Source organism: Polypterus senegalus, chromosome 17, assembly GCF_016835505.1.
Source record: "Polypterus senegalus isolate Bchr_013 chromosome 17, ASM1683550v1, whole genome shotgun sequence".
NCBI classification, from domain to species: domain Eukaryota; kingdom Metazoa; phylum Chordata; class Cladistia; order Polypteriformes; family Polypteridae; genus Polypterus; species Polypterus senegalus.
In genome coordinates this window covers 10,338,458-10,353,037 of record NC_053170.1, presented here as the reverse complement: position 1 = coordinate 10,353,037, position 14,580 = coordinate 10,338,458, and the positions used below count along the sequence as shown (strand labels likewise).

The window sequence follows — 14,580 nt, the reverse complement described above, 5'->3', positions numbered from 1 at the left end:
CAACCGGAATGTTCAAGCAAATTACAGAAAAAGAGATCTAAATCCGTTCAGTGGTTCTCTCGTGAAAAGTAGACAGACAGACATTTGATTTTTATTTATATATATATATGTGGAGATTAATGTTTTTTTTTCCATAGATTAGATTTTTTTAGATTAAAAAAAAAAACACCTCTTAATTGAGTAAGTGTACTCTAGGCAGTGTCTTGTGATTTCACTGAATCCACCTTCCCTCTGCCTGATAACCCTAAGTTATGGCTGCACAATCATTGAGTACTCTTGTTTTTATCATTCAAGACCCATTTCCCAGTTGTTACAAGCCCAACATCTATACTAATAAATGGCAAAGCCCTCACTGACTCACTCACTGACTGACTGACTCATCACTAATTCTCCAACTTCCCGTGTAGGTAGAAGGCTGAAATTTGGTAGGGTTATTCCTTACAGCTTCCTTACAAAAGTTGGGCAGGTTTCATTTCGAAATTCTACGCGTAATGGTCATAACTGGAAGCTGTTTTTATCTATTTACTGTAATGGAGATGAGCTTGAAACCCGTGGGGGCGGAGTTTCGTGTGACATCATCATCATGCCTTCCACGTAATCACGCAGTACGTAGAAAACCAGGAAGAGGCCCAAAAAGCGCTGAAGAAAACATGCATTATATAATTGAGAAGGCAGCGAAACAATAAGAAGCGAGCGAGTGACGTATACAGCCATATTCATGAGTTCTGCTACTTCGGAAACAAAGCACGATGCAAACCTAAACTTTAAATTAAGTTCCTAGACAGGCTGTCGCTGGCGTTTGTAATTTAGTGCCTACCCATATAAGGCCGTCCGTCAGCGGCAATCCAATAGCAAACTGCCACGGGTAAATATTCACGGGTGAAGGACTGTCCTTATGCAAAGGAAAATGAGATGGTCAGGGTGGTGTTTGGCACAAACTCAGCGAAACTGTGAGAGAAAGTTTTAAGTGCCGGGACTTGGTAACATTAGATACAGCCATGGACATAGCACGACATGGCACCAGCACAGCTGGGAAACTTCGATGCATGTACACCGAGCGGCTCACGTGAACTGACGCAGTGCACAGACAAAAAGCAACAGTTCCAAAGAGCGCTGAACAAAAAACGAATTACACAATTGAAAGGGCAGCAAAAAAATATGAAGCGTCTGATACATACAAGCATATTCATAAATGCAGCTACTGTGGAAACAAAGCACACGGTGGAAAAAGTCAATGTCCCGCTAAAGGAAGACAGTGTAAAAAAAAAGTGCATGCAGTGTGTCGGGTCTCAGATAAAGAAGAAGACGAGCTGTTTATTGATGCAGTAAGAAACAAATCGATGAATGAAACCTGTCATCTTTACAACGATTGACAAACACGGAATGTAACTTGAACACAACACATCCTACAAATACGAACCTGATTGAAAGAAATAATGATAATCAAATCCTTGATGACAGCAACACTCAGTAAAACTCACAAAACAATTACTGTATATTGACAGTCATGTTACGTTATTTTAAAATGTTCCCTTTTCTTTTTCGTAGCTTCTTTAACACACTACGTCTCTGCTGCGATACGCGGGTATGTTTATATGTATATATATATACCCCGATCTACATACTCGAATAATGGATACTTTATTCGCCATCAATGATTGTTTTGGTAAAGCCATACTCAGTGTATTCATTAGATGAACGGTAAAAAAGTAAGAGCGAGGGAGGATGACTTATTGAGGCATGCAAGCAAAACCACAATAGCACGCTGGCTTGCTGTACGAAAAATATATCTTTTCAAGTTCTATTTACTCCATATGTGTCAAAGTCAAGGCCCGTAGGCAACATCCGGCCCGGCGTGTAATTATATCCGGCCCGAGATCATTTTATATACTGTATTATTGTTATTAATGGCCCGGGGATATGAAGCACTGGTAACACAATAAACTACAGATCCCATAATGCAGCGCTTCAGCTGCCTTGCCGAACACTTACCGCGTCCCCGCCGTCTCTAAAGTCGTTTACTTACTTTGCGAAGGAAGCAGCTTTTTCAGAGCTTCTGCAATGTTTTATAAACGAACGATATATAAGAAAGTCCTTTTTCCTTGCTTCGCCAACGAAGCAGCCTTTTTATTTAATCCACGGGTTCTCCGCTGTTTCATTGTTCATTTATTACGATTTTTATAGTTATTGTGTAGGTTTTATTTAATCCACGGGTTCTCTTCTGTGTTCACTGCGGTGTCTTCTTTCGTTTACGAGCTTTGCCAAGGAAGCAGCTTTCTCACAGCTTCTGCATTGTTTTAAAAACGAACGACATATAAGAAAGTCCTTTTTCCTTGCTTCACCAACGAAGCAACCTTTTTATTTAATTCACGGGTTCTCTTCTATTTTATTGTTCATTTGTTACGATTGTTACAGTTATTGTGTAGGTTTTATTTAATCCACGGGTTCTCTTCTGTGTTCACTGCGGTGTCTTCTTTCGTTTACGACCTTCGCCAAAGAAGCAGAAACTTACAACCACCGAAACTTTGTAACGGCACAAGACTTCAGGTCACATCTCTACAAAACAACCTAATTGAAGCAACTATATTTACTGGCAGTGCCTCAGGTGACACAGTTTTTATTCCTCGCATCCCCGTTATACCATCTAATCTCCCATTTCAATTCAAACGCGTTCAATTTCCAGTAAGGCTCTGCTTCGCAATGACAATTAATAAGTCTCAGGGACAAACACTACAAAAGGTTGGCATTGATTTGAGGCGGGATTGCTTTTCACATGGCCAACTGTATGTTGCATGCTCAAGAGTGAGCTCAGCACACAGCTTAGTCATATTACAACCAGAGGGCTGAACTGACAACGTGGTATACAGAGAGATCCTTAACAATTAATTTTTTACATATTTTCATTCAGTCTAAAAATGTTTACTTTTTTATTAATAAAAATATTCAGACAGTATTTCACCGCTGCGAAGCGCGGGTATTTTGCTATTTTATAATATATGCAAATGATGAATCTTTAAATTGCATTAATAATTGACGTTTATATTTTTAACATTCCACATTAATTGCAGCTGTTGATATACATAACCTCAAAAGCTGTTGCATTGTTATTCTTGCTAAGAACGACTGTCAGAGTCTTAAATTATATCCCATTCTTTACTCATGTAGCTCACAAGCAAAATCTACTGCCAGTAGCAAAACTTTAACATGTGTCTGTTTTACGTTTAAGCGTTATACACACTCTGAAGAAATAACTAATTTATTCACAAAAATGCTTAAACTTCTTGCATATGAAACACACATGTTCACATTTTTTCTGTTAAACAATATTGAGTTTCTGTGGTTTTCATACTGATCAACAGAAAATGACTCTTAATGCTCAAGTAAAAACAGGTCTCTGCAAAGTTGTCTAAATATTTACAAAAGCAAAACACAAAATAGTTGATCACACAAGTGCCCACCTTTTATAATATGATACAAGTTATCTATGATGCGGGCAAATGGTCTTAAAAGCCACATCATTAGTTAAATGGAGATCACCTGCCTGTAGTCAAGGAGTTTCAGCTGATTGTAGTATAAATACACCTCCATCCGGAAGGTCCAAGTTGTGACGAGTCCGTATTGTGGCCTAACATACATAACAAAGACAAAATAACACTTCAAGAAAAGGTTATGGAAAAACACAAGTCAGAGGATGGATAGAAGAAAATATCAAAGTCACTGAATATCCCTTGGAGTACAGTTAAATCTGTCCAGAAGAATTGGAAAGAGTATGGCCTCCCACCCACAAAAAGACTTGACCAAAGAGACCTATGAGAACTCGGAAAGATTTACAAGCTACAGTGGCTCAGAGTGGAGAGATTGTGCAGACGACAACTGCTTCCCAGGTCCTTTACCAGCCACACCTTTATAGGAGACTGGCAAAGAAAACAAAAACCACTCAGGGTGCCTTAGCTGAAGTTTCCCCAAAGTCAGCTGGAAGATGGCTCTGTGGTCTATAGAGACCAACATTGAGCTTTTTGGTTATCAGACTAAATGCCATTTTTGGTATAAGCCAATCACTGAACATTATCAAAAACACACCATCCTCACCATGAATCACAGCAACAGGCTTCTGGAGATGCTTCTCTGCACCAGGCATTGGAGGGCTTATGAGGATAAAACGAATGCAGCAAAATACAAGGACATCCTGGAGGAAAACCTGATGCAGTCTGCAAGTAAACCTGCACCCTGGGAGTAGATTTGTTTTCCAGCAAAACAGCAACCCCAGGCATAAAGCCAAAGTTACACAGGAATGGCTTTAAAATACCAATGATATCCTGGAGTGGCTGAGTCAGAGTCCATATCTCAATCCAATTGAGAATTTGTGGCTGAACTTCAGAAGGGATTTTCAATCACAATCACCATGACACCTGATAGAGCTGGAGCCATTTTGCAGTAACAGAATGTAGAAAAATGGCTTTGTCCAAGTAAAGCTGATAGAGAGCTGGGCACACAGACTGAAGGCTGTCATGGCTGCCATTTTACTAAATTCTGACTTGAAGGGGGTGAATACTTTGATAAATTACGTTGTGTCTTATATTTGTAATTAATTTAGTCCACTGTGATTTGTTTTCACTTTGACATTACAACAACATTTATTTCTATAACACATTTTCATACAAATGATGTTGCTCAAAGTGCTTCACAAAATGAAAAAAGCAAAGAAAGGAAAAATATAAACATAAAATTAGGCAATACTAATTAACAAAGAATAAAGTAAGGTCCTATGGCCATGTAGGACAGAAAAAAACAAAAAAAAAACTCCAGAGAACTGAAGAAAAAAAAAATCTGCAGATGTTCTGAGGCCACGAGACCACCCAGCCCCCACAGGGCATTCTACCTGACATCAAGGGTTCACGTGGAAGAATTAGACGATGATGGTCATGTGGACCTCTGGTCTTCAGTTCATCAATGTAGGGACTGCACGGTAGTTTGATTAGGTGGTGGTGGCACAGATCAGCACCACAGAAAAAGAACAGCAGAGAAAGTAGGGTTTAGTAGGGATTTCTGAGCCATAAAAAAAAAAGATAATTCAATGCATATACAGAATATCAGGGTTACACTGAAATGAAGCGATGAGAAAGCCATGTTAAAGTAATGTGTTGTTAGCAGTTTTTTAAAGTGCTACACCTTAACTCTTTTAGGGCGGATGTCGACTTTTGTCGACAGGAGGGGTTGAGGGCGAATGTCGACTAAAGTCGACATCCAGGGATAGAGGGCGATAATCAGCTGTTAATGGCGACAAATCTCACTGTCACGTCACAGGCATTCCCTCTGTGCTTGGAAGAATGATAGACTCGTTGACTCGGCAACTAATCCTAGCGTGTGCGTGAGTTGCGAAATGTAAACAATGGCAAGATGGTATCGACATGTGACAATGGAGCGAGGCGAGTGCAGAAAAGAAAACACTCGGCAGACAATGACAATGTTTTGCGCATTATCGCGGAGTCGGACTCTGATTTTTCAGAATCGGATTTTATTGACAGTGACCAGGAGATCAAGCAAGAGAGTGAGAAGCCGGCATCAGCTGATCAAACACCAGCCGATGCCGCGCCAGCAGATCTGCTGCCAGCTGAGCGCTTCGCGCAGCCAATGCATCTACAGCAAGGTTCGCGTGGGATAAATACACAGACATTGATCCGTTGAGAGCCGAGCTGGCTACTGGACTTCACAAGACGGCATGGCTTGCTGTTGGACACGACAGATCACCAGCTGCTGTACTTCAGGCTGCTCTCTCCTGATGCTGCTTTTCAGCTACCGTCAGACGAGATAAACAGGTAGGCAGAGAAATTTTTTCAATCGCGGGCTGCGTTTGCATCGCATTCTCATTTTTCAAAGTGTAAACACACAACAAAAGACGAGATGAAGCGTGCTGTGGTATTACAAATAGAGATGGGACAGAACTGGTGATATAACTTCAGGGAGCATTGGTCCAAACGTGCTTTGTCCCCTGGTGGCTTTGGACAGGTTATGTAGCATGGTGATAGGTACGTGCTGCTGCAAAGTTTTATTCACTTCTGTAATAAACAGAAGCAAATCCCATGGGGTGAGCCGGGCTATAATGCCATGCATAAAGTTCATAAAGTTTCAGAAGATGAAAAGAGGTGACAGAGAGGTAGCCTGGGGAAATTCTATCGGTCACCTATTCCAGATTTTAGGTGCAGAACAGCAGAAGGCCGCCTCACCACTTCTTTTAAGTTTAGCTCCTGGAATTTTAAGCAGACACTCATTTGAAGATCTAAGCTTATGATTTGGGTATTCCAAGCTATTGGATGGAACAAGATTATTTAAGGCTTTGTAAACCATAAACAGTATTTTAAAGTCAATTCTAAATGGCAACGCTTAGACTGGTGTGATGTGCTCGGATTTTCTTTTCCTAGTTAAGATTCTGGCAGCTGTGTTCGGCACCAGTTGCAACCGATTGATGTCTATTTCGAGTGGTCCAGAGAGGAGTGCTTTACAGTAATCTAGTCGACTATAAACAAAAGCGTGAACTCATTTTTCCACATCTTATCTTATAAGGGAGCTAACTTTTGCTGTATTTCTTAAGTGAAAAAATGCTGTCCTAGTAATCTGATTAATATGTAATTTAAAATTTAGGTCAGAGTCAATAATTACCCTAAATTCTTTACCTCTATCTTGACTTTTAAGCATAATGGATCAAGTTTATGTATAGCCATTTTTGCCAATCACTAAGATTTCCGATTTCTCCTTAAAAAGTATTTTCTGTTGATTAATGTCCTACAATTTTAAATCAAATCTACTGATTCAATGTTGTATAACAAGAAAATGAGAAAACTTCCAAGAGGCCTGAATGCTTTTTACAAACACTGTATATATTTTACATATTTTAATTAAGTTAGAATTCTCTTAAACTGTGACTATGAGGTCATTTCGGCAGTTTAGTAGGCATTGACATTTGTTGGCTATTCATTTCATATATGCTTTCTTCTCATAGTTCAGCTGCTCCACCCAACAATGCATCTGTTTTGTCCAGTGACTGCGCTGATTATGTATTTAACTGATAGGATTATGAACCAGTAATAATTTCTGCCTGATTAGTTTGGAGGATTTTCTATTCTCAGTTTTCTTTGTACCAATAGCTCACCAACTCTCCTATAGTTGTGATGGCCACTCTGATCATTTTGACAGAAAAAGTTCTCCCTCCCCTGTTTATCTTAAACCTGTCCTAGGGGCTCAAGGTATTTTAATTTTTAAAAACCAGACAGGAAATTGAACATTAATGGGTGACATCAGAACCCCATAATATCATCAAAAAAATACCAAATAAAGTCCTTTGAAAATTTTTCTCCCAATATCAGAATTGTCTTCCTTCTTCCTGACGCCATGTTCTTTCACGATTTTACCCTTTTTTTCTTTTAACCCCATCTTTTCATTTTCATTATTATTTTCCTTATTTTTACGGCCTCATCTTCCTGGTTCCTTACCTCCACCGCATGCCACTAACTTGCTTCATTAGATATTAATTGGTTTGTGAATTCAGGCTGAATTGCATCATCATCAGCAGATGGCGGATCCTGACTTGCTGGAGGAGTCCTCTTCGCTGCTGGACCCAAGTGAGGTGGGGAGAGGGGCACCACTAAGACTTGGGTAAGTGGCAACTGTGCATGTTAATATATGACTTCTCCAGTGAATTTTAGGTTTAAATTGTAGACCATAATGGGCAGAATCACATATTCAAAATTATTCGTTTCTGATTAGTTAGGCTGTAATGCCTACTGTTTGAAATTTGCATGTTCTTGAATTTCTGCTTGGTTTCATGCACATTAAAATGACAATTGTCTTTGGTAAACTTATTCATTTTAGGGCTCAGAAAAAGGGTGGATCTTTGACTGTTTCACAAATAAAGTAGGTTAAAATGGATACATAGAAGTAGAAATCATCAACAGACTGTTAATTGCCTTTCAGTTATTTAGTTAGTTAATCACAGGGTTGTTGCTGTATTACACCTATTTGTTTCTTAATAAATGACTAGGAACCTGCTAAACTTTTTGGGCCGGGCTGTTCCAGATTCCAGCAAAGCTTTATGTACTTTAAATCATTATAATAGTGCAACTGATAGAAATGGAGGAAAGGGAAGACTGGATTAGATACTCCAGATGTTTTAATTACTTCCTGTCCGGGAACTCTGCAGAACTTTTTTTGGTAAAACGCATGTGAGTAGAAGGATATCTTATATATAAAGCAGACTGTAACAATCTTGCGGTCTTGTATGTATGTTGCCATCCAGTTGACTCTCTGAACATTTCTGGTGTGCTCCGTAAAAGCAACTGACAGTTTTATCATGAAAAAGCCGTAGTATTATTTATTTGTCTTTTAATATTTTTTTTTGTTAACTATATTTTCATCTTGTATTATTCTTATTGTAACAGTGTTGTAGTGGTAATAGAATTAAATCAACCTAATAATAATATTAATTTAATTGACTTTTTTCATCTTCAAAAATTCTGCATGTAAAAACTTATTACTACACCACAAAACAAAAATTAATCTTTAAAAAAACCTTGAAAAAGGCTTCGCTTTTCCCATCGTTTTTACACTACCTTGAACCTATTCCAAAATTATATTTAAGATATGTAAGCAATTTTAATTTTTATCTACCATAAACATCCTATATTTATTTTGTAGCTCTCTTTGTGATTTTTGTTTATTCATTAATGAACGAAATGTCATTTGTTTTGTAGCATTGTAGCTAACGTGTTGGTGTTACGTATATAATAAGTCACTTCACTGAAAAATACAGACATAGTAGTGAGTCTTCATTGTTTGTTAATTTATTTTTATTATTAAAGTTGTGTTTTTTTAATTATATTTTTCACAAACAATTTAAAAAAAAAAGTATTTTCTCTTGGGCAATGCCAGGTATTTCAGCTAGTAAGTAACAAAGTTGTCCTCCTTTGGACAGTAGAATTTCCCACATGAGTGCCTTACTGAAAAGAAAATGTTGTAGAAGTTTCATATGCACAAGTTCTGCTTACTCATCCTTTAGAAACACCACATCTCTAGGATTTTTCTGACAGATTCTATAGCTCACCTTTGAAATTTGACATGCTTAGGATGGATGGCAGTCTTCAAAATGACACATATTACTGTGTTAATGTTAAATTCTGGGGTTTCATTGGTGAAGCTGTGGAAATCAGTCTTGGGAGCAGTGGGGACCTGCAGATGTGTGGAGATCAATACATTTGGTTGGAACATCTCTGTATAGTTGGCATTGAGTCGTAGTGATGTTTAAAATGATGTAGCATCATGTTAGTAGATATTAGAAGATGAAATTCACCCTACTTAAATGAAGGACTTTGCATTCAGATCTGTTTCCTGGTTTGTAATTTAACCAGACGCCAGTTTATTTGATAGCATTGGATGTGATTGAACTAAATGATTGGGCGATTATCAGTGCTGTTGCCTTGCGTGTTTGAACTCCTTGTGTCAAAAACACATATAATTTGATTTTCTTTAAACACATACAAAACATACTTCAATGCCCCACAACCAAGCAGTTTTTCAAAATTCTAAATATATGCTTAGAGAATAAGCCTTCAAATTTTCAGACCAGTATGAAATGACCTTTTAAACTGTTAAGCAAATTTCCTTAATTATGTCATGGAAGCAGCAGGAGCAGCTGTGTTTGATTGAAAAGAAAGTACTCTTTTGTACAGAAACAGATTACATTTGCATGTCTAATTCAGCTTTTAAAAAACATATTCTTTGATCGGCCCACAGAAAACATTTTCATGCACCACTAATCCAGGGATCATATTCTCTTTGCATTTGTGTCGTTGACTGACATGAATGAGCAGGAGAAACTTGGGAGTGAAGTGTTACTATATTGCAACACAAATTGACATTATTTAACAGCTAATGGTGTTTAAAATAGATTATGTTTAACCGGCACCTGTCACAAATGGCCTTAAAATCCCACACTTATGCTTATGAGTACAGATGTCCATACCAGGTAAGCCTAAATCCCATGCATTTTGTTAAAATTATCAGCATAGTGATGAGAATCTGAGGCTCTCTATCAGGAGAGGGGAACCCTTTTTTTTTTTTTGGATGGTGGCCCATATTGTCAATAATTGAAGTAACAACTCATTCAGTGGGCCGCACATGTGTGACTGTGAACCCAGTTAATCTACCACACATGTTAATGGCAAACATTAACTCTGAAAATGTTTGTTTGCTCCAAGAATTGGTTTAACTACAACAACAACAACATTTATTTATATAGCACATTTTCATACAAAAAATGTAGCTCAAAGTGCTTTACATAATAAAGAATAGAAGAATAAAAGACACAGTAAGAAAGTAAAATAAGTCAACATTAATTAACATAGAATACGAGTAAGGTCTGATGGCCAGCTATAACACTTTTTATTAAAAGCTGGACTGCAGAAAACCTTTAATTTTCACTAATTGAATTTGGGTAAAGAAAAGCATTTACACACATTATAATTTGGTTATCATTTGCATTCTTTGCATCTCAATCAAGTAAATGTGTTTTAAAAATAATGTTTGAGTATCAGTATAGTTGCACTGTGAAATTTAATATTGAGGAATTGATTTTTTTTGCTTTTTTAGGTTATTTGTATAGAACATGAAATGCTACACAGTAATCCCTCCTCGATCGTGGGGGTTGCGTTCCAGAACCCCCCGCGATAGATGAAAATCCGCGAAGTAGAAACCATATGTTTGTATGGTTATTTTTATATATTTTAAGCCCTTATAAACTCTCCCACACTGTTAACATTATTAGAGCCCTCTAGGCATGAAATAACACCCTTTAGTCAAAAGTTTAAACTGTGCTCCATGACAAGACAGAGATAACCGTTCTTTCTCACAATTAAAAGAATTCAGATATATCTTCTCTTCAAAGGAATGCGTGTCTGGAGCAGAGAATGTCAGAGAGAGAGAGCGAGAGAAAAGCAAACAATCAAAAAAATCAATACGTGCTTTTGGGATTTTAAGTATGCCGAAGCACCGCGATAAAGCGGCATTTTGTAGAGGAGCGTCCATATCCTCTAGGCAAACAGCCTCTGTGCAAACAGCCCCTCCGTCAGGCGCAGAGAATGTCAGAGAAAGTGAGAGAGAGAGAGAAAAGCAAACAATCAAGCACCGCGTGTTAAACATATCGTATATCATTGAGGAGTTTTAGTTAATATGTAATACATGCTCTGATTGGGTAGCTTCTAAGCCATCCGCCAATAGCATCCCTTGTATGAAATCAACTGGGCAAACAAACTGAGGAAGCATGTACCATAAATTAAAAGACCCATTGTCCACAGAAATCCGCGAACCAGCGAAAAATCCGTGATATATATTTAGATATGCTTACATTTAAAATCCACGATGGAGTGAAACCGCAAAAGTTGAAGCGCGATATAGCGAGGGATCACTGTAATATACTGGGGTGTAGACTTGTTAGAAGCTATCACACTGATGAAAACTGCTTGCTTTAGTGCAAAGTCAATAAAAGTAAAGCACCTTGATAAAGTTTACAGGCTCTATTGGCACTGCCAAGAATGACACAGGACATAGTTATGGCCTGGAGAAAACGTTAAGACAAGAGAGAAATAGCAGTGGCCTTGGCAATTGTAGAAACATAGGTTTTGGTGAAGTGTATGCTGTATATCTGTGGTGTACAATGGGAGGGGCTTTAGCACAAGTGTGTGAGAGAGATAGGCCAGGGTGGAAACACAGAGTACTCTTGTAGGATGCTAGTGGTCAGGTGACTCAGCAGTGGGCAAGGATGACTGTACCTCTCCCCAGGAAGGTTGCGAGAGGGGAGACATCAGAGATGATGAGGTCACACTTTTAACATAAAGAAAATGCATGGGACTGTGCAGGCAGCAATAGATCTGGCCCAATTAGAACAATAGCAGCCTTGTTGTTCTTGAGCAAATGAAAATCCAACCCAGACTCTGAAAGTGACTCAGACTCATTGGCCAGAGCTTTGTCAAATGCAAAGCTATTAGATGGTTGAAGCAAAAACTCAACTATTAAGAGGACAAGAGCCCAACGTCTATAGTGAGAGAGAGTTAGAGTTGAAGTTCAACAGGAGATTGGAAGCAGAGTGATTTAATGTGGTGAGCAAGTGTGTGAGCTGCCCAGTTGAACAGAACAGCATTCATCAGCCATTTACGTTTGACTGCATAGGCAATAAGTAAATGTGGAAGGGGTTCTTTTTATTTGCTGAGCTCCCAGTTCTGTGTGACCCTGCCTGGGGTTGCTTTTTGGCTTAATAAAGAAAAATGTACCTTTTGCTTTCCTTGTAGTTTTCAGGGGGCTGAGATCTATCACAATAGCCTCCTTTCATCACAACTTCACAAGTTCCACCTCACTGTATGCATTATGATAAGAAAGGTTTTAAAGTGTAATGGATTATCTCTGTATGTGGGAGGTGCTTATGAAGTGCACTCAGCCGCTCTGGCTGTCACATACATACAGTATTTGTTAACAATGCTGTCCAGTTGAGAAGAGCAGTTTTTGTTAGTTTACAATTAAACGCAAGGCCCTCAGATAACCTTCATTATTATAGATTTTGGCTACCTGTTGTGATGAGGTGCATTTATAAAAAAAAAGATCTGTTGTTAAAGGCACCTTTATAAGGACCCCTTTAATGATGATAGGCATCATGTTCATATGACATTTTTTTGTAAATACAGTACCATATATATTTTATTATCCAACTGCGGGTAAGTATAACTCCAAGGGTACTCCAGTTTTTTGACTGCTAACCTTCAACATTAGGTCAGTAAAATATTTTTCTGTAGTGTCATATATTGTGCTTTTTTTCATGCGTTTTTCTATTTTTTACTTTGTTTTATACTTTATAAGATTAAAATGTGATTTATGTTTTCTTCTAGCTAATTCTGTTGAGAGTGATATGGTGAAACACTGATTAGCATAGCTACCTGGAGGCACCATCTTCAGTTTGTGTCTTTTCATCCTATCTTCCCATGTGAAGTTTGCATATTCTATTTGTGTTTGCATGGGTTTTCCTCCTATGTCCCCAAAGACATGCTGGTTAGGTAAACTGATGGCTCTAAACGTGGCCCAGTGTGAGCGAGTACGGGTGTGGTGTGGGTGTGTGCCCTGCAATGGTGCTCTGTGCAGCGTTACATGCTGCCTTGCTCCTGGTGTTCCTCATGATAAGCTCTGGCTTCCAACCACACCAGAGACTCTGAATGGTGTTATTTGGGTTTGACAGTTTATCTATGCTTGACATTTCTTGAATATTTTTACTGTTAAAGAAAGAACAAATCAAAACAAGAATTAATTGTACTACAAATCTCAAGTAAAGCTACTAGTAGTGAAGTAAGGTACTAAAACACTGTACATTACTCACTAGAAAGTTTATTCCCTGTGCCTATTGTTGAAACTGTAATATATTGAGGTAATTTGAAGTTTTATTAAAATGCATTTTAATTACCTTAATAATAAAGATCTAAACTGAGCTTTTCTATGTAGCTTTGTAGCTGGTGTAATCAATCGTGAGAGGATCCCAACCTTTGAGAGAATGCTGTGGAGAGTGTGTCGAGGCAATGTTTTCCTGCGGCAAGCTGAAATCGAAGACCCTTTGGAAGACCCAGTCACTGTTAGTGTTAAATTGTATAATTATTCTTGACACTGTTTTTTTGATTGTAAATTTGTGAAAATGTTTTGAACACCTTTTATCTTTATTCATTAATTTTAATTTTTTTTTTGTGTTTTGCATTCAAAAGAGAAATAGGCTTTGGCCTGCTTTTGAACGGCACCATAATTCATCCCTTTTGCAGTCCTATTTTAAGAGATAGTATAGAATGTAAAATATGTGTCTGTTGATTTTGTGATTCTGGTGCCAGTTGCTGTCAATTCTGTGTTCAAAAACAACACACTGTAACCACTTACTGCACTTCCCACACATCCAAGTTAAAAGCTCCATTAAAAGAGAACTTGTAAGCCGTTGTTAGGCACGGAAGGGTCACAGTTGTCCTTTGTATATTCTGTTAGCAACAGTACTCTGTTGTCTGCCCTTTCCTTTTTGCCAAAATAGATGTAATTTGACATGAACGTTCAAAAATGCATATAAAAAAACCATTGTAAACTGACAACCCACTACTGTTTTGTGCTCCACTGTTATTAAAAAGTTCTGAAAATTTGTACTGTGAAATTGTCGTTATGCCATGTTATTTTGTGATGTTAGTTAGTGATTTTTAATTATGTAGAAGACCATGAGGGTTTCAGTTCTTATTGTGTAAGCATTCATGGAGGACCACAGTAGCTGCAGGTTTTTTGGCAAAATTATAATTATAAGTTTAATTATGCTTGTGAGTGAAGTCCTTGGCTAAACCAACTGTTTATTTTTCTATTATAGTTATTGCTTCTTTTGTCTTCTAACATATTCTCATAAAGTTGTTTTGTTTAAATCCCACTCTGGGTTTTAGCCAGTTAGACTTTAATTTTTTTTTCTACAATGTTCTTTCTAAAGCAGCTTTTTCTGATAGTCACACACTGGTGTTTAAGATATGTTTTTAGTAGATG

At 37.9% G+C, this 14,580-nt stretch overlaps 1 protein-coding gene across 4 annotated transcripts in view; it reads left to right on the top strand.

Annotated features, from left to right (window-relative positions):
• The window catches only part of atp6v0a1a (ATPase H+ transporting V0 subunit a1a), a 74,268-nt gene that overhangs the window by 26,457 nt on the left and 33,231 nt on the right, over positions 1-14,580 (top strand). For 2 of the 4 annotated variants that reach the window (XM_039740116.1, XM_039740115.1), the window contains exons 6-7: positions 7,568-7,650; positions 13,528-13,654. In XM_039740116.1, coding sequence (XP_039596050.1) covers positions 7,568-7,650; positions 13,528-13,654 — 210 coding nt within the window. Of the gene's footprint in view, positions 1-7,543; positions 7,651-13,527; positions 13,655-14,580 lie in introns of all 4 variants that reach the window. The other 2 variants (XM_039740114.1, XM_039740113.1) reach the window with 1 other exon arrangement.